Here is a 26,297-nt window from a genome sequence, read left to right as displayed (position 1 = left end):
AAAACCCACAGTGTCTTTGTCAACATCGTCACAATGATGAATCCATTTACATTGCATTAAAATAACTTTTTATTCGTTTGGGAACCATCCACAGAGAACCACATTGCACTAATCAATTTCACATATAGGTAGAGATATGTAAACAAAATGAAATGAGTGCTTGTTACATTATCCACACACTTAAATTACATTAATAAATAAAGATTCTTTTGTATTTCAGTGTACGGATGATGGACTTTCTATACAGTACAGTGTGGTGACAACAGTGCAAAAATTAAAGATGGAGTATGTACACAGGACTATTACACGCCCTGCTACGACTTCTGAGGTCCCATGTTTCCCACACATCACAGCTACCCTAAATGAGAAGGTTGCATCATATTTTTCTGATTTTCTTTAACCTAGAGCCATTACATTCTGAAGAATGCTTTGTGGAGCTGCCCAAACAGCATCAAATCTTTCATTTTCACTTCACACAAAAGTCCATTTCCATTCTGGTTAACCACAGTCTGTCAAAAACCAAAAGTACCTTTGCCTTTGGCTGCACTCTGGTTTCCTCCAGGAGACATAGGAGGCAACTACAGTTTCTAACTCCTCATCTTGAACATTGTCTAACAGAGGCAGTGCAGTTTCATTGACTTAACAAGCATTGTAAATAAATAAACAAACTTAAACAACGTACATGTGTTCAGCTGGCTCCAGTGCATATAAAATACCTACTTTTCATTTTAGCAGGGATCTGATCAGTGCCTTTTCATGGTTTGCATTTCTAAAACTTGTTCCAACACTATGGGTGTGGGTGTGGGTGTGAGCATCATACTTCTCGGCATGATGAGGTGATAACAGATCAGGTTCAGCTCTCCTTGTTGATTTTTCACCACAGATGTGTTTCTCTTATCTCAGCAATCACCTGGCTGGCTCTTTGCAACGCCTGCGGCAAAAGGTAAACACAGAAAAAAAAAAAAATATATAAACAAAAAGAAATGAACATGAATTCATCAGGGATGCAACAAGGTGTGAGTGTGTTACCTGGAGCATGTCAGCCGACTCCTTGCGCCGCTGGGCCATGTCCTCTGATTCAGTCAGCAGCTCGTTGAGGAGGCCAGATTTATACAGCTGACCAACGAGCTCGCTCTGGAGGCTGTCCTTCACGTGGTTGACCAGGAAGTGCATCACTGCCTTCGGCACACTGCAGGAAGAGAGAGAGAGGAAACAGAGCGGACAGATGGTTGAGAACAAGGAGGCAGGACGGTCTGGTGATTGTATCAACCCCCCCCAGATGGAAAGGCACGAATATAACCCCCCAGTTGGCTGTGAGAGTCGAGGAATTCAGCTGCTGAAGTATGAGTTAAAACAGTAGCCACACAAAATTATATCTAACAGCTGATTGAATCCCAGCAGGCAGCACTCTAGATTCTTGCTTTTCAGGCATTGTTGTTAACAGTTGGACAGTAATTGTATGGAATATTTATAGCCTTAAACCATTGGTTTTTACTGATGTGAGTCTTTACAAACTGTTCCCAGACACCACCTGTCTTCAGCTGTACTGATGAACTTCTACCGCTGTGTGATCGAGAGCATCCTGACCAGCAGTGTCTCAGTCTGGTACGGAAACTGCTCTGTCACAGACCGTAAGGCGCTACAGCGGGTGGTAAAAACCGCCCAGCGCATCACAAGGTGTCCACTTCCTGCCATTGAGGATGTCCAAAGAAAACGCTGTCTGTGGCGAGCTCACGGCATCCTTAAAGACTCCTCCCACCCTGCCCACAGACTGTTTACCCTCCTGCCCTCCAGTAGGCGCTTCAGAAGCCTCCGGACCAGAACCAGCAGACTGAGGAACAGCTTTTTCCCCAGAGCTGTCTCTCTACTGAACTCTACCCCCCGAACTCTGAACTCTGTCTCTCTCTCTCTCTCCCTCTCTCTCTCCGCCCCCTGCTGACCCCCCTTTCCCCTACATATCACCTCACACCCATCATTCCCCCACCACTCCTCCTGGTCACACACACACATCTCTCATCCATCTCTCTTATTGTATTATAGTATGTTCATATTATGTCCATATTCTTTATATTATCTGTAAACTAGTATAGCATGTTCACTGCATCTTAATCTGTATATTATTAGTATAGCATGCTCACTGCACCTCAATCTGTATATTATAATCCTAAGAACACACTTATTTTGTAACATTACTTATTTATAGCATTTATTATTTATTTATTGCATCCCATTAATCCAGCCATCCAGATATACCTCATAATTCACTTTTTTTGTCTACATCTGTAAATTTTGCAATTACTGTACATAGCACAGAATTACTGTACATAGCACAGACTCTTGCACTTTCTGCTAATTTCCACTTCTGGTGAGATGCCAAACCTCATTTCGTTACTCTATACAATAAAGTTGAATCTCATCTCATCTCATCTCATCTCATTTGGTCTTTTTTTACAGGCTCTGTCATTTCCTATAACAGCTGGGCACTGTAGTTTTAGTAAACACAACTAAAACTGGAAAAAATACTACTATTTGTTAGGGACTGTATTGACCTGTGGATCAATACACATTTGTTACACTGTTAAGTATTTACAGCAGAAGACCAGGGTGGTAGTTATTTAAAAATAAAAAACACACACAGACGCTGCATCGAGGACTATAGCCTCTGTACATTGTCTCTGTAGGAAGTTCAGCTGCTAGTCTATCCAGAGCCCCGCACATGAAATTTTAGTTTCTGGAATCAGTTCGCTATTGGTTTTGGGTTTTTTTATGTGATGCTTAAGTACAAATTTAAAGACAAGCTAGCTGGTCTACCTGTCCTGGATATTCTTGCGAACGATGAGGAAGTAGGACTTGATGAGGCGTTCAATGACCTCACAGTCCCGCTGTTCACGTGATGACAGTTTCCTGGCAACCGGCACAGGCTAGAGGGGGGAATAAGAGACAATGTAAGAATCAACTGTTCAGTGAAAAATACAGCTTCTTTTTTTAAAAAAATTTTTATAATGGGTCATGCTGATCTTATAATGTTTAATTACCACATCAAGCAGGTTGACAACCCCCTTGAGAGGGCTTCCTGGTCCCGAGCCGGGGGCATCCTCCCCTTTCTTCAGCATCCCCCTCCAGTTTCCTGTGCTGTCCTGCTCACCCTGGGGCCCTGCTGCTGGGGCCTGAGGAGCAGAAATATGAAGACAGATACATTTTAATGACAACACGCACGCTACCAATTTATCAGAACTGCACTCTTCAATTGTCGTTTTTTTTTTCATTTTTTCGACAGGTATGTATGGGTTTTTATTTTTATTTTGACCTGGGTATTTATGGCGTTTTTATTCGACCTGGGTATGTATGGCGTTTTTTTTCCGACATAGGTATGTATGGCGTTTTTTTCAATTCGACCTGGGTATTGTATGCCGTTTTTATTCGACCTGGGTATGTATGGCGTTTTTTTTTTACATAGGTATGTATGCGTTTTTTTCAATTCGACATAGGTATGCATGCGTTTTGTTTTTTTTGACATAGCTCTGTATGGCATTTTTTTTCGACATAGGTATGTATGGCGTTTTTTTTTGACATAGCTCTGTATGGCATTTTTTTTCGACATAGGTATGTATGCGTTTTTTTCAATTCGACATAGGTATGTATGGCATCTTTTTTCGACATAGGTATGTATGGCATCTTTTTTCGACATAGGTATGTATGGCGTTTTTTTTGACATAGCTCTGTATGGCATTTTTTTTCGACATAGGTATGTATGCGTTTTTTTCAATTCGACATAGGTATGTATGGCGTTTTTTTTTCGAGATAGGTATGTAAGCCTTTTTTTCATTTTGACATGGAAATGTATTGCGTTCTTTTCGACATATGTATGGCGTTTTTTTCAATTCGACATAGGTATGTATGGCATTTTGTTTGACAGGTATGTACGTGTTTTTTTTAATTTCTTTGACAGTTATGTATAGCAATTTTTCTAGGCATATGTTTGCATGTTGTTTTTTTATTATTTCTTGCAAGATAGGTATGCATGTCTTTTTTTGTTCAAAATAGTTATGTATGTACTTTTTTAACATAGGTAGAATGGACTGAATAGACAGAATAGACTGTGAATGAAAGGAAAAGTCATATGTCTGTTCACAGGGAAAAGGTATGATGTGTGATAATGTTCATCGCAGTAGGGCAAACCACAAGACATACAAGCAAGTTCACAAAATACAGAACAGGACCTTGAAGCAGGCATCCAAAATGAGCATTAAACAGTCACTGACAGTAAAATGTTGTTGATTTGGAGATGATGTTGGGACGCCTTCACTTAAGGAAGTGAACTCAACTATGAATGCGCCAGCTGAAGAAACAACACGATTGACACAGTGGCACCAAAAACAAGAATTATTCTCTACAGTTATGCTGGTTAGCTCTGTATTACTGCTGTAGTTCACAACTGTGCTTTGAGCACAGAACATGCTAACAATGAAGACTGTAAAATGGAGATATAGTGTTAACCAGGTGCACTATCTTGGTTTATAATATTTCCAAGGTATTTCCCAGTTCAGCTGATGCAGCTAGAAATATCATTATGCACCAAAGTCACGCTCCCATATACTTTTGAGTGACTCAGCCTACATGCGTTGCAGGAGCAGCCAGACATACACACACCGGCTGAATGAACGTGTTTGACTTCGTCAAAGCTCATATGAGAAAAAAATGTGATTTTGCTGAGAGCAGCAAACTAGTCACAGAAAGTTTCTATTTTGTAATGATGATGTACTTTGTTGGGGGCTAACAAATAATAAGTTATACTGTTTTGTTATGCAGCGTTTTATATTACAGCTTTCTATACTCACATTTTTAGTCGATGTGTAATTAAAAGTTATTTTTTTGGGGCCGATCTGAAAAATTATTTGATCTGTGATAAAAGTCCTTGATCCGATCTGAACTGTGAGATCTAAAGCACAATTATTATTATTATTATTATTTACAAGTCCCTTTTGGAACTAAAAGTTTTTCTTGGTTAACAAACTCCTTCTTGCTATTTTTTTTTCAAGTATTGTGTGATAGTATGGTAGAAATCACTTTTTCTTTTTTAATATTTTAATTTTTGAAACAACTGGATATTTTAACATGGCATGATAACCACACATTATTCTTCTACTGAAACCTTTATCCATATAGCCTGCCCTCTACAATATTAAAATGCCCCCCAAAAATAATGCTCATAAACTTAGCGGAAAATAAAAGACAACCAAAGTGTTAGGAGGTTGGAAAAGGAAAGAGAGGGAGAGGCATATTTTAGTGAGACAGGAGGACCAGCTTTAGGAAAACAGACTCTGCAGAACCCAAAGTTGTTAGTGCAAGTCCACACAGGCTGTTGGGGGTGCGAAACAAGAGCCTGGCACCAGCAGACAAAGATCAGAGTGCATGCCAGCAGCCCATGCCATTCAACAATCCATTCATCCATCCATCCCTGCCGGCCCCCACCAACAGCCCTCACAGGCAGCCCCGCGCAGAGCAAGCGAGCTGCGTGCGTGCCCACCTTGGCACCGTCCATGTCTACTCCAGACGCATGGAGCTCGCCAGAAACCACAGTCGGGCCAGCCGAGCCTTTGCCAACCGACTAGCAGGAAAATGAGAGCAGAAATGGAGAGAGAGCGAGAGAGAGAGAGGGAGAGAGAGAGAGAATTGTGGAAAGACGGAGGAAAGGAGTTTGGCAGTGGAAAGTCATTTAAGGGGAGGAGAGAAGTAGAATTCCTGGATGGAAACTATCCGAAGCATTATGTTCACAGATCCTCATCCTGAAGTGCTACGAGTGATTAACGCTGCATGCTTCCCCTTTATGCCCAGATACTGCAGACCATAACCAAATATCAGAACAAATGAGCTTTTGTAGTTTTATGTAGTATATATACCATATATATTATTTTTAAAGGTTGTTTCTTTACCTTATCCCTGGGCACTGCAGCGGGCAGCTCCCTCATCCTGTTCCTCCTCTGCTCCTGTAGTGTCATGACAAAATGTTGGCATCAAAAACAGGTCTTGGCAATTTTACACATGAAAAATATTTATCAGAATTGATGTAATCAAGGCTATCACACTCCTAAAAAAAACCTGTTAATTATGTGAATACATAAAAATCCCAGAGTCTAAAACTTCAAACAGAGCAGTGATTTTCTAATTAGAATCTTACAGTTATCTACTTGATCTACTTTCTCACATTCTGACTGAAGGGTATTGATACTTTTTCATTGTGTCTTATATATGCCATGCCATGTTTGAGGTTATTTTGTCACGAGTACAAACCTCTATGTTGTTATTCATGACCCCACAGGCATCAGCAAAGTCCGGATGTTTGGTGTTGATGTAAGCCAGCTCTATTGCAACCAAGTTATGCACCTTATAGAAGAAGACAGAAAGAAACTTCACTTTTAAATAGAATATGCTGGTGCGGATCCTCATTTAAACCATGAAACCTGAAGGATAATTACTGCAGCATAACTGTTAAAACAGATGACTGTGACCGTACCATCTCATTGGTGATGGGCAGTCTCTTCCTCAGGAGGGAGGTGACCACCTCCACAATGGCTTCATGCAGCTTTGGGAATCGCTGCAGCTCCTGCAAACACACCGTTTCTGCATATGAGTGTTTATGTATGAGAGAGATATAAAGTGATGTGCTCCCTGCTTTGTGCAGAGCAGATCACCTGTGTGCTGTAGTTGCTGCAGTGCTGGATGATCCTCTGCATCTCCTCGTGGACCAGCTCCACGCAGCGCAGGCTGGGCTCCTCCAGGCGTTTCACCTGCTTCTTCACCAGCAGCTCGAAGGAAATCTCGGGCACAAACAGGGACGGACGTGGGCCCTGATGACAGAGAAGTAGAGAGTGACGCAGTTTAGCTTCCTTTTCTTTTTATATGAGCAGCTTGTTTTAAGTGAGCAAACAACGAAAGAGACAGAATAAACTGTGAATGAAAGGAAAAGTCAATGGTCTGTTTTTTTATACGATAGCTAACAGAGCTAACGATGACAGAGAAACTCCTTAACGAGTGTGGGATAACACACTCACTGTTGCGTTCCTTATGGCTGTTAGGATGTCAATGGTGCTGAGTCCTCCCAGAGGATCCACAGACTCCAACGTTCTGCCAAAAGTCTCATGGAATATGTAACAAATTCTGGCTCCACCGCACCTGAAAAATAGCAGCGGGAGGATATTAGCAGTGATGTGAACTCTGTGGCCCGCTCTCCTGTCAGCTCTTCCTTCACAGCGTCTGTGCGTGCCTCAACTTACAAGTTGTATTATATTAAATGATGAAACCAATGCAGTTGTTTTGCTCATTTTCCCTGCGCTGGAACAACAGCATCACCATGTGGCTGAGCCCAGGAGAAGCACGGAGGTACTCACAGCTCTGCCGTCTCGATGTATTTGGCCGTGCCCTCGATGGTGTTGCAGTATTCTGTGGCGAACTTTGTAATGAGCTGGAGCAAGGTGGCACTTTGGTCTTCTACGGGTTCACCGTAGCTGCTGAGCAGGGACTGGTACTGAGCTGCCAGGACGTTGATCCGTGCCTTCAGCTCAGGGAGACAGTCTCGGATATGATGCATCAGTAACCTGACATTAAGGAGAGAAAGGTCACAATGGGTGATGATTCTCTGAGCTGGGATTGGACGGGATAAACTTCTATTGTCTAAATTAAAAACAAAAGCATCTTCTCTAAACAGCTGCTCCAAAATACAAGGTGAGAGATTCTGACATCCAACAATGTTCAGTGCCAGCTCTTTACATCGGCACCGACATATCTGTGTCAAATTTTATTCTTTTAACACTCCCTGTACTGTACAAAAATAAAATATTATTCATGTATTTTCAGACAGAAACAATTTTACAGTTTCACAGTGAAGGTAAATGAGTCACAATGAAAGCATCCTAAAATTGAGTCCTTTCATTTCTCTTTACTTTGTGCATTTTTTTGTCTGACATACACAAAATAAAAGTGCTGCTGCATTCTTTGACTGAGCTTCCTGTTTCTGTGTCTTCTAAAATGTTTTTTTGAAGTGTGGAATCATATGATCCAAACTGGTCTAAGTGCTCTTAAAACAATATTCCATGGAGCTCAAGAGCTACATTTTTAGAGTTTTCAGCTGGTTATGAAATGGGTCAAAGTCATTCTGTTGTCTTTATATGAAATGTGAAAGTAAAGAGAATATCAGATACAAGCTAGACTTTTTCTAAGTATATTTCTTTTTTACCTGTAATACCTTTAACATCTGCCAAAGAGGGAAGATATACAGTGAGACCATGAACAGCTAGCTGAAGAAACAGCCTTTGTCATATTCAATATGTGAAATACTCCTGACAATCTAAAGGCAGCAGGGACTAGATTTGTGTCTGAAAACACAACTTGCAAGTACATCCTGTACAAGACAAAGAGAGAAGAGGTACCACAAGTCCACAGGGGGGCGCCAGATCTCATTCTCGTGTTTACCTGTTAAGTGTTCTGGCCAGGTATTTGGTTCCATTCCTTGTTGCAAGAGAGGGATATTTCTTCTGAAGGAAAGCGTGCTCATCACGGATTGCATCAGCCACTGTCTTCTTATTGTTGATGTCCAGCTGGCTCCTAAAAGTTTCAACACCATTAAAAACAACAACAATTAGTCCAGGGAGATACAAAAAAAAACAAGAGGAGAAATAGAAGATGATTTATAGATAATGGTGATGACATGAATCAAGGCTTACACTTGTTTCCTAATGCACTCTACACCATGAGGAGTTTATATATGGAGGGTAATGGGAATGGATGTTCATGAAAGTGTATTATAATTGATCTGGCAATTATGAATCAGTAGATATTGATATAACAGCATTAAAAATGTATGATAGCACACTCATCTATGTTTTCTTGATCTCTGTTGAGCCTCTCGTATCTTTTAAAACACTCTCATCCCTGTTAGGACTTCTTCATTTCATATTCACCGCAGTAAATATAGAGACTTTTTCCACACCTGTTGACTACTCCAATGAGACCCAGTTTGACAGGAATCACTCTGCCCATCAGAACATCCATCGCATCGGTACCGGCGTCCATCAGGTCTAGTTTGGTCACCACAGCGAGCGTCCTCCTGCCTAATGATTCAGAAATGTAGTTTTTTTTTTTTACTATGCACTGTTTTTGTTCCAATTTATGGTAACAAATAATGGGTTTTCTCTTACAACACACATAAACCCTTCCTCCTCTTCTTTTCCCCCTTACCGTCAGGGTCGACCTCCCGGGCCACCTTCAGGGCCTCCGAGGTGGCCATGTCTGTGTTCGCGGCGGTAACAGCCAGGATGATGCAGTTGGGGTTGGAGATGTGCTTCAGGATCAGATCTTTTATCTGAACCTCGATGTCCTTAGGCTGATCACCCACAGGCACCTGAGAGGGAACAATACCAATTAAAGGAAAAGACACTTCACATCTCAACCGGATTCGTGAGCGACTACACCGGGGGGATTTCTCCGATTAACACATGTTCCACCAGAGGGAAGGAACTAATGAGGTCTGAATCAAAGCCTCCACACTCTCAGGCTTTGACAGCAGGTTTAGAAGCATCAATAATGGGTTACAATCCACATACATCTCATACACAAAGCATTGAACCGGAGAGGAGGGAATTGGTAAATCTTGTTTTTTAGGCGCTGTATAAAAACTTCCCCAGGAGTCCGAGATGATCAAAGCCTTGTCTTTAAGAGCGAGAAATAACATGCGTTACCTTCGTGATTCCTGGCAGATCCACCAGCGTGAGGTTGACAACGTGAGGGGAAAATATCTTCAGATGAATTGGGTCATCGCTGATCCCCTGCAGAGAGACGAGGAAAGAATAGATGTGGACTCGTTATAAGTACGGTATGTGCAAATGCTGATTGGCACAGCACTACCAACGTTTTATAGCTGTTAAATCTGATTATCATGATTTTTATGAGGGGACATGGCGCCGTTTTAGACTCTGCTGGGTGTCTGCTGGTGGGGTAGTTTGTGTTCGCACAGCTGAGCATCTTAAAAAATAAATACTCCACGGTTGTTTAACACACCCAGATGGTGGTCGAACTAAATTTAAAACTGCTTTGAAAATCCTAAAAATAATCTGCAAAAAAAAAAGTACCATATTGTAGATTTTAAACAATTTATGGAGGTACTACTCTGTTTCAAGGTAGCCAAAAGTGCCATCTTCAGTGTTTGAACAAGATAAAAAAGTTAACTTAACGCTATATTATAAGTGGCACAACCCTGGGGGAGGTAACGGCTATAGCTTGGTGTAGCCAAGGTAGCTTACTCAGTGGGGGTTAAACCAGTCTGTCAGGCATGTGGCGAATGCAAGCTTACTGGCAGAAATCATTGCCACTCAGTTTGACTAACAGCAAAGTGTAATGCGCGAGACTTTGAAGTTCCGACTTGTGTTTGATGACTAAACCTTTGCTTCAGCAGTGCAATATAACCACACCAAGTCTGCACAGTTAAGCTCGGTCCAAGCAATAGGTTAGCTGAGAGCAATAAGTTCAGTCTAATTCTAGTAGGGAGAAAAGGTTGTCTAGGTATGATGGGGAAAGAGAGCCTAATTAAATGTTTCCTGATTCTTACTTTCACTTCTTCTAAAGTCAAAAAGAGACCTTTCTAGCTGTGTGACACACACACTCTCATGCTGCTCTGAGAACTGTGGTTATGTATATGTCTATAACCCAAAATGTATTCAGCTTCATGGGAGCACGTATATCTTCTAATGCTTCCCTTTCAGATTGTTGGAAGTATCTGATAGTTGACTTATTCCTCCTCACTGCAGTAAATCTGCTATCTTTGAGTAAGAGAAACATTCAAAAGTGACTCCTGCGCCCCCTTCTCACCTTATTATTTCCAGATATTCGCTCCGTTTCGTTTTCAATTTCCTGCCTGATTTCATCAAAATCTGTGTAGATCTGCAAAAAAACAAAACAAACATATATAGAGAGAGATATAAGAGATATAATATGCAAGGGTGAAAGGTCTTTCATTTCTTTCTATAAAAAATAAACTCATACCTGATTTTTTGTGTGCAGAAACTTGCCCCACTCTTCACCTTCTCTGCCTGTGAAACATAATACAACAGAATAGGTTGGAGATAGCTTTTTCAAAAAATATGTTGACTGCTTCCAGTTGAAGTACAACTACTTTGTGCAGGAGGCTAAGCAAGCACAGCTAACATCAGGACACCTGACAAGAGTCACTGGTCTAGGGAATAAATCAGCTGGAATTACAGGTGTGGCTGTAAGAAGGAGGGAAAAGAACTACAACGCTAAATCAGGTAGACACATGTACAAGGCACCTTTGTGGAGCACCTTTCACTCACCCAGCATCTGCAAGTGATGAGAACGACAGTGACAGAGACAGAACTTTAAAACTGTCTGTGATGCAAATCGCAAGACTTTTCACGCCGGGCCTGTTCCCTAAATGTTTCTCACCCTACAGAATGTGAATCTGAATTTATTTGCAAGAATCCCAACACAGCAAGAACAAAACTGCAGTGAACTAATTAGTGGTAAAACACTTCCGAGATGAGAGGGATTTTGGTACTTACCACTTTCGTCATTCTTCCTCGCATCTCCAGGATCTACATGGACCAGTTGGAGGATGAGAGGTCGCCTGGTCACGATACCAGTCCCACGGGGGAGCAGGTCCCTGCCAACAAGGGCTTCAAGCACTGAACTCTTACCACTGCTCTGGAGCCACGAAAAAAGCAGATAGAGGCATGAGCAAAAATAAGGGACAAACCAGGGACTACATTTACCAGATCAAACATTGCACGTCTTTTCCTCATGCTTTGACCTAGTGGGAGGTAACAGAGGTTAGTGTGGCTCTTAAAATAGCCCCTCTATTGAACATGATAAAAATAGCTTCATCTGCCAGTGCCAATGCAGACTTGGCATATTGGATTTTGCAGCAGTTCAGTTTAACATGCAGTGCTGCATAGCTGGCTGGATCCACAGAGGAGTCTTCAATGTAGCCCCATTTATTAACAATATTTATTATTGCTCTAAATATTTCCACATTACATATTTATTATACCATTATTTACGCGTGCATCGAGGGAAAGCAAGGTTAACCATCTAGCATGACTACTGCTATATCAAAAAAATTGCATTCAGAACAGTCAGTGCATTTTTACCTGGGTCCCCACCACTGCTATCTGCGGCAGCTGTATGATATCCGCACCCACTGTGTTGAAAACATCTTGCAGCTTGTTTATGACTGGGATAAGTGCCTCCATGCTCCCGGTGTGAGGATAATATTAATAAAACTGATAATTTCGTGATGGAGCCAAAGTCATTCAATGTCCCACCGACACCACCATTGCAACAACACCCACTTGAGGGACGACAGTCTTCTCGGGGTGTTGGGAGCTGTAGTTTTCATACAATTACTCAGCGCTGCGCAGGACGAGGGAAAAGACTACACCTCACGTTCTCTGATTACAACGCGACAGTTCTTTTTCTTTTTTTTTTCTCGCGCATGCGTACACCTAATGTTGACCACAGGCTAGCTTCGGTAGCCGAGAAGACTGGCGTGTTCGCTCACTCTAGCCTTCAACTTCTACTGCTGGATTTGAAGTCAGAGAGTTTGTCTGCCGTAGCCAGTCCTTCTTCATTTCACAATGCTTCAGTTCCTGGTGAGTTTACCCGACGTTATCATTCATGACATGACATTTTATAAGGAAACTGAAGGATGCGGAACATGGCTGATGTAGCTAACATGTTAGCATCACGATAAGTAGATGTCAAAAGTCTGTACTGAACAAAGTCGACAAGTTCGTTGTTATACACCGTACAGCTAACTGTTAAAGGGTTAACTCATTACAATGAAATTCAATGATAGTGAAGTTGAAATGAAACTTCGTCTGTCAGATATTTTGCCCTTGGTTAACTTGTTGTTTCTCCTGCAGGCTGGCTTCACCTTAGGAAACGTTGTGGGGATGTACCTGGCTCAAAACTATGACGTAAGTGTTATAAAGTTTGACATGAATACTTAAAGATGAAGGATTTGCATTTAACCCAGGGAGCTACCTGCCATACATACTGATCTTTACCACACCTTGTGCCACAAAGCAAAGCAGACTTAAAGGGTAACTTAACCCCATATTTTCAGTTGTACTGCTCTACCCTGGAAGTTCAAAAAGTGTATTTAAAACGTCAATGTATCAACTTGGAGAAGGAGGGGGGCGGGGCGTGGGGTAAGACACGCCCACTCACTGCTTCGCACCGTTATCAGCCGCAACATGATACAATGTTTGCCCCACACACACACAAATACACACACACACTTGACTCCCCACAGTTCGCCGAGTCGGGTGACGAGGCTTTTATAGGTTTGGTGACGTGGGGATGCACTCCTACGTCATACTGTACTCTTACGTCATACTGTACGCCACACAGACACTCTGCACATTTCTAACACAATATTTCAAATTTCAATACTTTGTACTCAAAGTTGGAGATTGGGACTTGGATTAATCCATAACACTACTTAATACTAAAATACAGAGGTTTATAGTTGAAAAAAGTGGTTTTAGGGTTTAGTTACTCTTTAACAGGTGGTGAAGGACATTTTACACTTTTTATGATGAAGGTAATAAACAGTTTTCACTGTAACTCAGCATTATAACCTTCAGATTCATAGTCTATAACTTCTGTACAGTTTATTTAAATCACTTAGCTGTTACTACAACTTCTTTATTACTTTTTTTTGTACTTTTCTTCAATTTTTTTCTTATAATGTTATTCTATTTTATATATAATTGAAACTTTTTTTGTAGAAGCTGACTCAGGGAGAAACGCACAAGAATTCCAATGTACCTGTACTGTCCTGTACCTGTGCAAATGGCAATAAACATCTATTCATGTTGGAATTAAGATCCCCACAGGGGGAAATTCTGTTTTTACACTCTGTAGGTCATGCAACACACACAGGCTGAAATATGGCACAAACAGGATCCTATGGACATGCACTAATGGCCCACAGCGGGCCGCTCCTGAGCTGATGGTGGGTGGAGGGTTTTGTGCCTTGCTCAGGCACCTCTCCAGCTACCAGACCAACTTCCATATTTGGTCCACACCGGGACTTGAACCGGCGACCCTCGGGTTCCCAACCCAACTCCCTACAGACTGATCTACTGCCGGATCATAATTATAATTAAAGCAGGATTACAGTTTTGGTGTGCACCACGTTTTGGAAGGTCGACCTTAGAAACAGTTAACTGTGTATTTGTGTCTGATTGTATTGATTTGATTGTACTGCTTTTCTCCATTTAGGTTCCCAACATAGCCAAGAAAATTGATGCCTTCAAGAAAGATGTGGAGGCCAAGAAGAAGCCCCCGGAGTGACAAAGGCTGGACCATGTTACAAGCTAGAACAGATGCACTCTGCAGAGAAGCTATTTATTTTACAGGGTACATTGTTAAATGAGTACATATTTGATTAAAAAAAAATTGATAATGTAAAAATGTATAAGAATATTAACAGTGCCTGGAACTGCATTTGTTCTTGCTTTTGGGTTCAAGGCACGTTCCATTGTAGCCTATTTTTATAAGATAAAGTGTGCAAAGACTGGATTTAAAGAATTTTACAAATAACTCGTGGGATCACTTTAAGTCCAACACCATGGCACCGTTTGCTGGCCTTTTCTGGAATGCACTGCAGTGTTTTAGTTTCCACATGTTTATTAAGGTTCTCCAAAGGTGATATGGATAAAACATACAGCTTGCACAAAGTTTAGGGATTTTCCTTTAAAGGCTTTCAATTTATCAGAAACAACTGCCAAACTTTTTATGACCAGTATGAATACAACTCTGATTTTTGCAGCTTATAATAAAGTTGGTAGTTGGTAATAAATTAAAGTCTTTGTCTCGTGAATTAAGGTAACTTTTACTGGCACATTTTTGCAAAGGTGGTGTGAGACAAAACAATACTTCTGCATAGCACTGATTACAGCTGTCAACACTTGTGTTGTTAGATCTGTCCACCAGATGGCGCCATTAACTAGCTCTACTATACATCTAAAGGAGAAAATGTATTTTGGCCAAAAAAAAAAAAACATCTATTTTTTCTTCTTAGGCTTTGTACCCTTCTTTTTCTTCTTGGTATTTGAATGTGGCCATCCAAAGCCTCTAAACTCCAAACAGTCGACTGCATTGTGGGAAATGTAGTAGACATTCTCCATGGCTGCTGGGCTGAGGATGTCCACTTCTGTCTTTGTTGATTTGGCACTGGGGGACCTCTTTTTGGGATTCCCCGTCTTCCTGGCTGGTCTTGAACTGTGGGACCTTGATTTCCTGGATTTGGGAGGCTTTGAACAAAACAAAAAAACCGTTGTACTCTATAGGTTTCTTTCCCCCTCGTGAAATAAATGAAATAGTTCTGAAAGTACGTTATTAATTTACTTGAACTATACCATAGCGAAAAGTGTTGGTCGCTTCCAATACAACAGATTACTTGTCCCTCTGTAGAGTCGGATAAATTCACAGAATGAAACATTCAACAGTAGATCTGCTCTCCTACATTACATGATCTAAAGGCGTTACTAGTTTGAAAACAGATTTCTAGAAACTGCTTCGGTACTTGAAACCGTTAAATATTAAAAGATTTGTGATTCTTACCAGATCTGGTCTTGGCACTGTTGTTTGTGGCAACTGAATGGTTCAACTGGGACAGTGATACCACGTTTGTTTACATCCTGTTGTCTTAGACACAGAACAGAGTCGCTCATGAATGAAGGGGCTGACCTCAGCCACAAGCCTGTAAATTCTTTTGTTGCTTCCAAGACACTCGAACACAACACACAGCTGAACTTTTAACATAAAAATGAACAAGAATTAGTGAAATGACTGATATAACTAACAAAAGGCAAACAGTCAACTATCCTTTCATTTTTTTTGTTTTATTTTTGTTGCAGTGTGCAGTGGAATTCACCACTCGTTAAGACAAAAGAAAGCTTCAAAGTCTTTGGCGATTGTTTCCAAGTTGTCCTGATTTTAAAAAGCCCTTGCATTCACATGGTGAAAATGTAGGTCTGACATCATTGTTACACTTAAATACATTCAGTAAATGTAAATACCATGCAGAAGCTCTTGGATTTTCCTGTCATGCAATAAAAATAAATACTCACACAACCAAAGCAATTCTGCAGCCACTGTGAGAATAACTATTCCAATATGGACCCAAGGAGATTCTCAGTTGTGGGAAAGACACAACTCAAAATAAAAATACACTGTATACAAATATGACATCAAATTCAGCCACAATTTGTGTGCCAATTTATGGCATTCTAAAACGTCTCCTTTCCCAGCAAATACTATAATGGAGGTTTGTTGATCACCATAATAGTGCCATGTGTTTTTCTTTAAAAGGCAATATTTGCTTCCCAAAGCTTCAAGTGCATCAACAAAGTAGCTTTGTTTTCTTGTTAAGTGATACTTCAGTTTAAGTGCCAGCTTGCAGCAGGGTGGTGAGATGCAGCACCTCAACCAGGTGTCCTAGCTTCACCCCTAACTGTTGGAGTAACATGTTGTTAAATATCACTTCATGGCAGTATCTCAGGAGCAAGAAAGACTTTTTTTTTTTTTTTTTTTTTTTTTTTTTAAACTGCAGAGCTTCATGCATTCAAGCCATCAGGATTGACATAACAGGTTAAAAAGTGGTTTGTTTAGGAGCAGTGTTATTGTGTGGTGATGAGGTGAACAATCATCCGGATGATGCGGGAGCCGCGGGGGCAGCTGCACAGGTCCATGCTCGGGCTCCTGATTTTGTCCTCCAGCAGCTGGTCCAGCTCCCAGCGCAGCTCTTTCACCAGCTCTGCCACCTGTGCAACACACAAACACATTTACAGAGCCAGCTTTATTTGTGTTCTTTGATTTGGCTTGTGCTGTTATTGTATGCATTTATATTTGGTATATATACAGTATATTATTTATGTTTTTCCTTTACATATATTTTCATTTAAAAATGACTTTTGTGAGTACTGACAACTTAGGAACACACAAAGAATGTACAATGCCTTTTTGATTTTTGCTTAATAGTATAAAGCTTTACAACATTTCAAAGAGCTTGCAAATGACTTCATCAATCAATACGGTTGAAGCCATGTTTATTTCATATCAAAATATCACTGTGTAACTACATTTTAGACAATACATTAAAGGAAAGTTTTAGTGCTTTAAGATATGTCTCATGATAATTTGTTTTCCTTGATGTATTTCTAAACACTTAAATCTGTATCTAACCTGATGAGAAGAAGCAGCGAATCGGATCCATCCGTCATCAAGTGAGATGACAAACTCTCCCTTGTGCAGCTCCACGTTGACCTGCCCGCCCCCAAACAGCACCAGCGGGTAGACGGACACCATGCTGCAGTCCCTGATGAACACGCGGCTCGTCTTCACCTTCTCGTGGTACACCAGGTAGGGGCTGTTGTAGTGACGAACCTGGAGCACAAACAAGAGTCATGAAACTCGTCGCTCTAAATACAGGAGCTGTTGAACACAAGGCCTCTTCCTTTGTCTTGTGACTCACAGTGTAGTTGACTGAGGAGGGATGCACGTGCACACAGCCGTCATCCTTGGTCATGAAGCGGAGCTCGTTGGCTTTGGGCTGCATCTTCATCGCACCTTTGCTGGTCATCTTGAAATTACCCTGAGGAGCTCGTACCTACATGAAAAGGATCAATGACAGGATAGTGCAGAAGCAATAAAAGTTAACAACAGTCATATACTTTTCACTGTCTTCCATCTCTTATACAAATGAACACAGAGTATGAATATTTACCTGAACCACATTGGGATAGAGGGCAGCACAAAGCATGGCAGACATTAGCCTGATGTTTTCTGAGTTTAAGTTAGCCTAGAAGAAATGACAAAAAATGAATAATTAAAAGCATGGCAACTGTTTCTTTTTCTACGATCTTTGTATGAGAAGTGATTGCCCTGGAAGTTAAATATTTGAGATATTTTCAACTATTAGAAACTTTACTAGGACATAAGCCCTTGCAGCAATGGAGAGAAGGCAGGAGCCTCTTCTCTATTGGATCAAAAATACTGTCTGCACTACAATCCATGTATGTGTGTGTGTGTGTGTGTGTGTGTGTGTTACCTCAGGGCCTGTTGCCTCCAGAACACCATCAGTGCCTTTGGTGCTCATGCGATCTATAATCCTGGCCCTCAGTCCCTCCTTGATGAAGCCAATGTCAGACAGCAGCTCAGCAAACTGTCTCTTGAGACTGGCAATTTCCTGCACACAAAGCAAATATCATTTTGTGAGGAGGGGACAAATTATTTCAAACAAACCAAGAACACAAAAGGAGACAATTAAGTGAACGCTGTCGGACCTGTAGGCCTCGCCATGAGAGAAAGTTCTCCCTGCAGTAGCTGAAGCCGGCCTTGTTGCCATTTTTTGCAGCACAGCACCATCCCTGCAAGAGAAACATCATAACAGTTAAAAGCTACATGATCATCATGTCTGTGCATGTCTTCTCTATAAATGGTAAGTCCATTTAGAACCTTGTAAGCCTGTAACAAAGCTAGATGGTCACTTTGGGCCACAGCAAAGGCCACTTTCTTTTCATTGGCTTCTTCTCTCTTATCCCATGGTGAAACCTGGAACACAGACAGAAGACAATAAATGGTTAATGACACTTTTAACAAGTAATAATCATCACATGGGATCCTATAACCTGTAATACCAATGTGAAACTGGGGTTGCTCAAAAGTAGCAAGTGGTTTCTTACAAAGGGGGATTTGAAGGCCAGACTGGCAGCGATGGTGAGTGCCGGGTCAAGGCAGCGGAAGATAGCACCAAACAGCATGAGTTTCCCGATTCGTACATCGACAGGCAGGCAAGCCAGGTGGTAGCCCAGTGGGGTCAGTTTCTCATCTGCAGTCAGAGCTCCCAGGTCACACAGGCGCTGCTTTGCTGCATCCAAGCTTTCCATAGCCGGGGGCTCGATCAGGCGAGAGAAAACAGACTCCAGCGTCCGCTCGGCAAACACGTCCAGGATCTTAATTCTGTTGAGACGCACAGGAAAGTGTAAATATTAAGTATTTAAGCTCATAAATCTGACATGGTATTGCAGGTAAGAGACCCTCTGCTGCCAAAATCCCTCCGCTGATTTTTAAAACATTATTCCCAATAGCCATGTCATACATTGGCTTCTGCTATTTGCGTTTACAGAGACAACAAAAGAGAAAACAGATGGACGTACCGGAGGCAGAGCTGCTCTAGAGGCACTCTCTGGATCTCGGGAAGTTGCTGCTCAGCCAGCTGGTGTTGGAAGCAGTGACTGGTGAAGAGATGGAAGCAGACCCCCGAGGCCACGCGACCGGCTCGACCCTTCCTCTGCAGCGCGTTGGCCCGAGACACCCAAGAGTCCTCCAGGCTCTCCATGCTTTTAGATGCATCATACCTACGGACAGAATCAAGAAGAAATGTCAGTTGTAGCTTTTTTTATTTTTATTATTATTTTTTTAACTGCAGGCAGCACGAAGTAGAATTAAAACAAAATGATTAACTACTGGAGTCATAATGTGTTTTTCTCCAGAGAACACAAGCTAAGAGAAGCCAACCTTTTCTCCTTCATCTTGCCAGAGTCGATCACATATACCACGTCATCGATGGTTACAGAGGTCTCGGCGATGTTGGTGGAGATGATGATCTTTGTGACACCTTCGGGTGGTCGGCTGAAGACTGCCTGCTGCTCCTCATTGGACAAGGTTGAGTGAAGTGGATACACCTCACACCTAGTGGGAGGAAAGCACATTAATATAAGTTAGCATTTTGCTAGTATCAGGTATTAGTTTACCCAGCCAAACGATAATTGGTCAAAATCATTTGGAACACAAACCAGAAATTACTTCCCCCATTAGAGGTATCAGGGTCAAAATAGGTGAGACAATACACAAGACCTAACTTCTTTGCTACATAAAAATGCTCAGATTTGGAGCAGCAAATAAATCTGCCGTCACAGTGTCATGTTGTCCTTTCATTTTATTGTCTCTCACTTCAGCATGCATGATACGATACACTTTAGGAAATTTGTCTTGGACTCAAAGTGCTGCCAAACATTCAGCTGCTTCCAAAAAACAACCAATACAGACGGAAAGTGGCAGAACGTGACTCCGGGTCGCAAGCAGGGGTATAACATTTAGTTGTTTAAATCAAGGCTGTGTTAATCACAGGTATTTATTTAGCATATTTTTTCAAGTCCTTCACTGTTGTTTCTATATTTTCCACCCTTTTGGTGTGTATCATCTTTAAAAAAGAAAACAAATATACGTAAACAAAATATTTTTACGCCAGCAAACACATCTTTAGACACAGACCTAGTTGGCCCTCTGTTGTTGAACATTCTGTTGGACTTGAGCTGCTCATAGAGCATCTTTATCTCAGCCAGGCCCGGCAGAAACACGAGCACCGCACCTGAACACAGAAACCAAAATGTTACATTCATAAAAAAGTTGTTCAAACTTTCATAGAGTCTTGGAGTCCACTTAACTGACTGAATATAAATTATTTCAGGAGTCTTACCTGGAGGGTAGCCATGCTTTCCATCCACAATCCACTCCAGCAGGCTCTCCACCAGGTCCATATTGATCTTGTCCAGGTCCATCGCTGCCATGGTCTTCAGCACAGGCTTCTTAATATCTACATCAACAACATGTACCATTTCATTGACACCTTCTACATGAGACATAGGAGGTGAAGTTAAAGGAAAGATCCCTTCATCTAGTGTTACTTATTCTGAAACTCACCTTTGTATCTGAGTGTGAGCTCCTGCAGACCGAGCTGCTGGTCTGGAATGGAGTCTTTGACAAAATCCTTCTTACAGAAAGACATGTAGTTCCACATATCGTCACCCAAGTCATCCACCAGGTCCCGAGGATCTGCTTTGCTACCTCGTCCACTTGAGGAAGACGAATTCTGTTTCCCTGAGCGCATGTAAGGGCTGCCGTCCTCGATGACATAACTAGAAAAAAAAAAAAAAAAGAGATTTAGTATCGGGACCTTTTGTCTCATTCCTGCCCTGTGTATTTCCTTTCTCTACACTTGGTGAAAGATGTGCTGGAACTTGTTTTATCTTAGAATACTTAAAAGATGAGTTTGCTTAAGTAGTAGAATTAAAAAAGGATGTCCTTACCGAGATTTAGCAATTGCGTCTTCAAGAAAGAACTGGTCAACAGGAAAAGTACGTCCTGGAATCAGAGAAATGTATCAAGTGGGAAATAAACCATCAATAACATGTGTCTGAGTTGAAAATTGTCTACAATAGATGCTACAGTTGCTGATTACCTGGTATGTGGATGGTGGGACACTTGTAAAAATACTCAGAGAAGAGGTTTGCGTTGAGTGTGGCACTCATCAGAATGATCTTCAGGTCAGGCCTCTGCACTATCAGGTCCTTCAGAACCAACAGCAGGAAGTCACTGAAACATGAAGTAGAATATTGGACAATGTACGAAAAACCAGCTACAGAGAAATGTTTTGTAAATATAACTTGCCTGGGCTTAAATTTCATGCACAACTACAAAACATGTATAGGGTAGAGCTTGGAGGGGCATTTTCATTACATTATGCATCATTTGCATAATCTCACCTCTCCTCTGTGCGCTCGTGCACTTCATCCACTATGACATGTGTGACGCCTGTAAGGTCTGCCTCGCCCTCCAGTCTCCTCAGTAACACGCCTGTGGTGCAGTACAGCAGTCGGGTGGCAGACGTCTAACAGAACAGAGCAGTTATAAAACAGTTCGAGGGAGCACTGGCAATAGTATAACATTTAAGAATTAACTGACTGCTGACGGCTCGCCATCCTGCATATTTGAAATTTCAATCGTGCCCTTACCCTGACGCTCTCCAGGCGGATCTGGTAGCCCACTGAGTTGCCCAGACTCTCTGCTCTCTCCTCTGCCACCCTCTGGGCCACAGAGATGGCAGAGATGCGGCGCGGTTGAGTGCAGATGATGTTCGCCACCTCATCCGCTCGGCCTTTCAAGGTGGAGTCGAGAATGAACTGAGGGATCTGAGTGGTCTTACCACAGCTGCAGAGAAGCCGCAGAAAACAAAGATTAAACAGGTTTCTGTTACCAAGAGGAATGGAATATTACAGGCCTGAAAATGAAGAATTTATTTGGCTTTCTATCTTTTCTATATCTACACACAATGTAATAATAAATGCTCTTAAATTGGTTATTAATACTTTTTGGTAAAGTAATCCTTATCGTTTCAAAATTAAGAAGCGGACCAAAAATACTTTTGAGAGCTATGCAGATTTTTTTTAACAATACGACATGGAAGGAAATGTCAAAAGTTATTATTCAGAAGCCCTTTTTTTCCCCAAAGAATCTTACCATCAATAGTGTATCAAATTTGGATTTAGTCCCTCACTAATGCAGGATAGAACACAGGACCAGAATTTAGCACTACAGCCAGATTATAATTTTTTTTCAACACGCTTTGCTAGGGAAAAGGTTCAGACCTCTTTCAGTTTCCTCTTTCCTGCAATAAAACTAAGTCATGTTTCTGTATGAAATCATAACTATAAATAGCATCTCCTCCGTTTGAGTATATCTGAATTTGACAACCCTCTATGCTGCCCCGTGTGACTCACCCCGTCATCCCGCTGACCACCAGCACCTGGCACCGGTCCAAAAGGTCGAGAATGTTCTCCCTTTCTTGCCAAGCTGGCAGCTTCCTCCTCTGCTCAAACATGGACCTGAAGCGCCTTGATGACTGTGTGCACGGAAGAAAGAACAGCGATGCATTAGTAAGAAATATTACAGAGGATGCCTGGTATTGTGTCTTGGTATCAAATATAAGGAAAACACGTTCAATTTTACCTGCTTCTTCTGGAATTCTCGGCACAGCTTGCCGTTTTCCTGAAGTAGGTTGTCAAGCTTCAGGTTGTGCTTATTCACCATCTTCTTCCTCAAATTGACATAACTCTCACTCTCGACTGGAACAGCTTCCTCCTCATCTTCCTCATCCTGGTCATCCAGCTCCTCTGCTTCTGTTGTCTCTTTCACTATTATGACATTAGTTATAGAGTTTAAACTCATTTACACATGAATAAAGTTAACTGTTGATAATAAGGACGATAAATGATCTGGTTGACTCACCATCTATGGGTCTCTGGTTGTTAGGTGGAGCACTCCGTCTGCTGCTGGAGTGATTACTGCTGCTACTACTGCCCCTGTTTTCCTCAGTTGCATTGCTCCTCACACTCTTACTCTTTGCTATGGCAACAGGAGGTGGAGGAACAACCACCACAGGCGGAGGCGTGCTGTATTTGTGATGACCGACAGCCAGCAGATCCTTCATCATATTTTCATCCTCACATATGGTGATCAGAGTGTAAACAACCGGCTCACTGCTCTTTGCTGCTGCCAACGCTTCTCCAAATAATCTCTCTGTCACACTGAGCCTCCCAGCAGCTCCGACAGACTCGTCGGTAGTGCTAAAGGCAACTATCGGTGCCTGAAAGGGGTAACGGTTTCCTTTGGGGAAACGGATCTGGAGTTCATATTCAGGAGGAGAATAGCTGCTGACGCCGGGCTGGCTCGGGCCCATCGGGTCTGGGGAGCCAGCCCCGGATCTTTCTTTAGTAGGGAGCTGGTGCTTGAACTTGCATTTATCACCAAAGCGGCAGCCCTGCCCTTTCAAGAAGAATTTGCAGACATCACGTATGTTAACAACTCCTCCACCACCACCACCACCTCGGCCCCAGACTCGCTCGCCATTCTTGTCAGCGTTGTCTAAGAGGAACGAGAGGTCCAGGGTTACAGTCCAGACTGAATTAGCGATGCGCTCACTGAAGCGCTCCCCGTATATGGCAGCTAGAGCCAGAGCTTCTTCCTGCCTCTGGCTCAAACAGTCATCCATAGGAACGCTTTTGAGGCCATCAACGGAAAGAGCTTTTTGGCCGAAGCGTTCGCTGTAAACCTGGTGGAGGAGCTGTTCCAAAGTGGTGCCAAATTCACCTCCGCCGGACTCCAGTGCCTGCTTGCTGCGCTCCCTGTCAAACCCGAACCTACACCAATGAAAGGAGGGGGGGAAAAAAAAGAGTTCTAAGGTGATATGGTTCCTGACAGAAAAGAAGCAATCATACTGGCTTTAAATCACAGGAGAGATGTTCTTGAGATGTTTTGAAACCATTTCTTCTTGCTTAATATTATAATATTGTCAAATGCTAAATGACATTACATAAATTCTTCTTGCTGCTCCAAAACAGTAGTTTGAAATTGTATTATTGCCGTGTTGGTCGCTGTTTTGAAGAAGTAGAAACAAGTCAATTTTTCAGGGGCTTAACAAATGAAAGTAACAGCTGAGTATATTGATTGGTCTACCTGCTGGTACAAGTTTCAAAGCTAGAAACACAATAAAAGCTGTGGATTACTGTCTACTCCCACATCTTCAATAAAATAAATCATTTTGCACATCACCTGCAGAGTTTTGCTATTGCGAATAAGGAGATGACAGGCTCAGGGGTGGGCCGCTCATCATCAGATTCTGGATCATATGCTGGGCTCTCTGCCCTCTCCACAGGCTCATCATTAGTGGCCCAGAACTGGCCGTCCTCACGGTGGTCCAGCTCATCAAATTCCACCTCTTCCTCTTCACTCCCCGTATAATCAGAACCAGATTCACTGAGAGAGAGAGAGAGAGCGAGGATGATATCAGTGGAAGTGGAAAACATCACTTTATTGTATGATAAGTGTCTTTTAACAGAGAAAGGACTGTAGATTATTTGATAAGTTTTCAGTTGAATGTACATACTCATAGTTCTCATCGAAGTCCTGGGTCTGCAGCTCCCGCAGCAGCTCCTTGAGTTGTTCCTGGTTCTCATTAGTCATGAAGATCCTCTGCAAGGGCATGGTGCTCGCCTCTGGCCTCGTGCTCTCCCCTGACTGTGGGTATGTTCTGGTCCTCGCAAGAGACCTTGGCAGAGCCTTGCTGCTGCTGTCCCTGTCTCGATCTCTACCCCCCCTTCCTCTACCTGCATCTCTGCCACCTTCATGTCTGCCAACTCCACGGCCACCGCCAACTCCACGGCCACGGCCGCCAACTCCACGGCCGCCACCTCCACGGCCGCCGCCTCCACGGCCGCCGCCTCCGCCTCCACCTCCACCTCTTCCTCTGCTAGGTCTGGAGGCAGCGCCAGGTAAACAGTGACAGCAGAGGAAAACAAATAAACAAACAAACATGAGCACACAGTGTGAAATATTTAACCTGATGGTTCATTTTGTTGCTATAAAATGTATACCTGCTCGAGCGAGGGGCTCCAAAAACAAGGCTGAAATCATCATCATCGTCCCAGCACGCAGCTCCTCCTTTCTTGCCTCCACCGCCGCCGCCGCCGCCACCACCTCCACCTCCTCGTCCTCCACCTCCTTTTGACTTGTTAAACCTCCCCCCTCCTCTGTTTGGCTTCCCACCTCTTCTCCTTGCATTCATGTCTCTGTGAAGAAAAAAAAAACAGTGAAGTCACAGTTCATTTAATTGTTTAAGCTTCACAGCAAACACAACCGATTTGGTTTTTTTTTTTGCTCTCAGAAAAAAAGTATACTCACGTTGAATCAATGTCCTTTCATTGCAGCAAACAATCTGGAAAGGAAAGAGAGACAAGATATGGTTTGAATAAATCCTGAATACACCGAAGAGCAGACCGCTTCTGCACATCCTCGGCACACAGAGCTTGTGGGGTGGCTTGTTGTGGCACTTCAGCTCAAGTAGGAGTAATGAGATGGTGGCTGACACACAGCGCTGCTGGCTGCAATTATGCAATCACACTGGGCACGCAGACTAACAAGCCAACCACGGCGATGACCATTTAGCTTTACACCTGGCTCACTGACAATGTTTGCATTCAGAACTTTGCACAGATTAACAGGATAAGAAAAAAAACGTATTTTTGTGAGCAGCAGTCGGTAAAGCGTCAGCAAGCTAAAAATGCTAACAGGCTAGCGAGCTCTCTTCTTTTCCTGTCACTTCACATGCCGGAAAAGAGAAGCTTTCTCTTGAGCCAAGAGGAGAGGTACAAGTGCTTAAGAGTAACATACAAGTAGGGAAGTGCCTATTATACACTGAGGTTTAAAAGGTACTTTTTTAAAAACGTAACTTTCGAAACAAGCGTGAACCAACCTGATACAGCTGTTCTGAACACCGGCAGCTTGCTTCTCTTTCATTGGCTGAACCTCGGGGTTCAAAGTTTCTCTTCCGGTGTCCGAGTTTGATAGCTTCATGTTGTTTGAAAAATAAATTAATTAAT

The 26,297-nt window shown here is 42.3% G+C and overlaps 4 protein-coding genes across 6 annotated transcripts; 1 reads left to right on the top strand and 3 right to left on the bottom strand.

The window, feature by feature from the left end:
* Positions 1-51: 51 nt before the first annotated feature.
* On the bottom strand, positions 52-12,387 carry LOC109988125 (dynamin-1-like protein). Of its 2 annotated transcripts, XM_020639509.3 has the most exons (19): positions 12,159-12,387; positions 11,571-11,712; positions 11,035-11,081; positions 10,861-10,932; positions 9,735-9,821; positions 9,235-9,397; positions 8,987-9,107; positions 8,470-8,601; positions 7,389-7,595; positions 7,053-7,173; positions 6,693-6,848; positions 6,515-6,604; positions 6,292-6,384; positions 5,934-5,987; positions 5,528-5,608; positions 3,036-3,167; positions 2,812-2,921; positions 1,030-1,189; positions 52-931 (listed from the first exon to the last, which is right to left on the bottom strand). In XM_020639509.3, the coding sequence occupies exons 1-19, from the start codon at positions 12,258-12,260 to the stop codon at positions 875-877; spliced, it is 2,127 nt and encodes a 708-aa protein (XP_020495165.2). In that variant the 5' UTR covers positions 12,261-12,387; the 3' UTR covers positions 52-874. The 2 variants fall into 2 exon arrangements, with proteins under 2 accessions (XP_020495165.2, XP_065807113.1); XM_065951041.1 differs by lacking the exon at positions 5,528-5,608 and having other exon boundaries at positions 12,159-12,385.
* Positions 12,388-12,511: 124 nt separating this feature from the next.
* On the top strand, positions 12,512-14,866 carry stmp1 (short transmembrane mitochondrial protein 1). The gene is made up of 3 exons (XM_020639520.3): positions 12,512-12,659; positions 12,933-12,986; positions 14,299-14,866. The coding sequence occupies exons 1-3, from the start codon at positions 12,645-12,647 to the stop codon at positions 14,368-14,370; spliced, it is 141 nt and encodes a 46-aa protein (XP_020495176.1). The 5' UTR covers positions 12,512-12,644; the 3' UTR covers positions 14,371-14,866.
* Positions 14,468-15,780, bottom strand: LOC109988132 (small lysine-rich protein 1). 2 transcript variants are annotated; one of them, XM_065951044.1, is made up of 3 exons: positions 15,643-15,780; positions 15,438-15,486; positions 14,468-15,332 (listed from the first exon to the last, which is right to left on the bottom strand). In XM_065951044.1, exons 2-3 carry the CDS (start codon positions 15,438-15,440, stop codon positions 15,084-15,086), a joined length of 252 nt encoding a protein of 83 aa, XP_065807116.1. In that variant the 5' UTR covers positions 15,441-15,486; positions 15,643-15,780; the 3' UTR covers positions 14,468-15,083. The 2 variants fall into 2 exon arrangements, with proteins under 2 accessions (XP_065807116.1, XP_065807114.1); XM_065951042.1 differs by having other exon boundaries at positions 15,438-15,757.
* Positions 15,781-15,902: 122 nt separating this feature from the next.
* On the bottom strand, positions 15,903-25,963 carry dhx57 (DEAH (Asp-Glu-Ala-Asp/His) box polypeptide 57). Its single transcript, XM_020639517.3, has 24 exons — positions 25,600-25,963; positions 25,293-25,487; positions 24,806-25,174; positions 24,472-24,675; positions 23,149-24,059; positions 22,870-23,054; positions 22,641-22,762; positions 21,876-22,071; positions 21,627-21,751; positions 21,323-21,456; positions 21,171-21,225; positions 20,785-20,999; positions 20,561-20,677; positions 20,356-20,452; positions 19,600-19,773; positions 19,239-19,439; positions 18,765-19,041; positions 18,538-18,633; positions 18,366-18,449; positions 18,131-18,268; positions 17,807-17,881; positions 17,555-17,689; positions 17,266-17,466; positions 15,903-16,844 (listed from the first exon to the last, which is right to left on the bottom strand). The coding sequence occupies exons 2-24, from the start codon at positions 25,481-25,483 to the stop codon at positions 16,701-16,703; spliced, it is 4,446 nt and encodes a 1,481-aa protein (XP_020495173.2). The 5' UTR covers positions 25,484-25,487; positions 25,600-25,963; the 3' UTR covers positions 15,903-16,700.
* Between the last annotated feature and the right edge of the window lie 334 nt (positions 25,964-26,297).

This window comes from Labrus bergylta, chromosome 23 (assembly GCF_963930695.1).
Source record: "Labrus bergylta chromosome 23, fLabBer1.1, whole genome shotgun sequence".
Taxonomy (NCBI): Eukaryota; Metazoa; Chordata; class Actinopteri; order Labriformes; family Labridae; genus Labrus; species Labrus bergylta.
The sequence above is the reverse complement of the archived record's forward strand: the minus strand, read 5'-3'. Positions and strand labels throughout refer to the sequence as shown.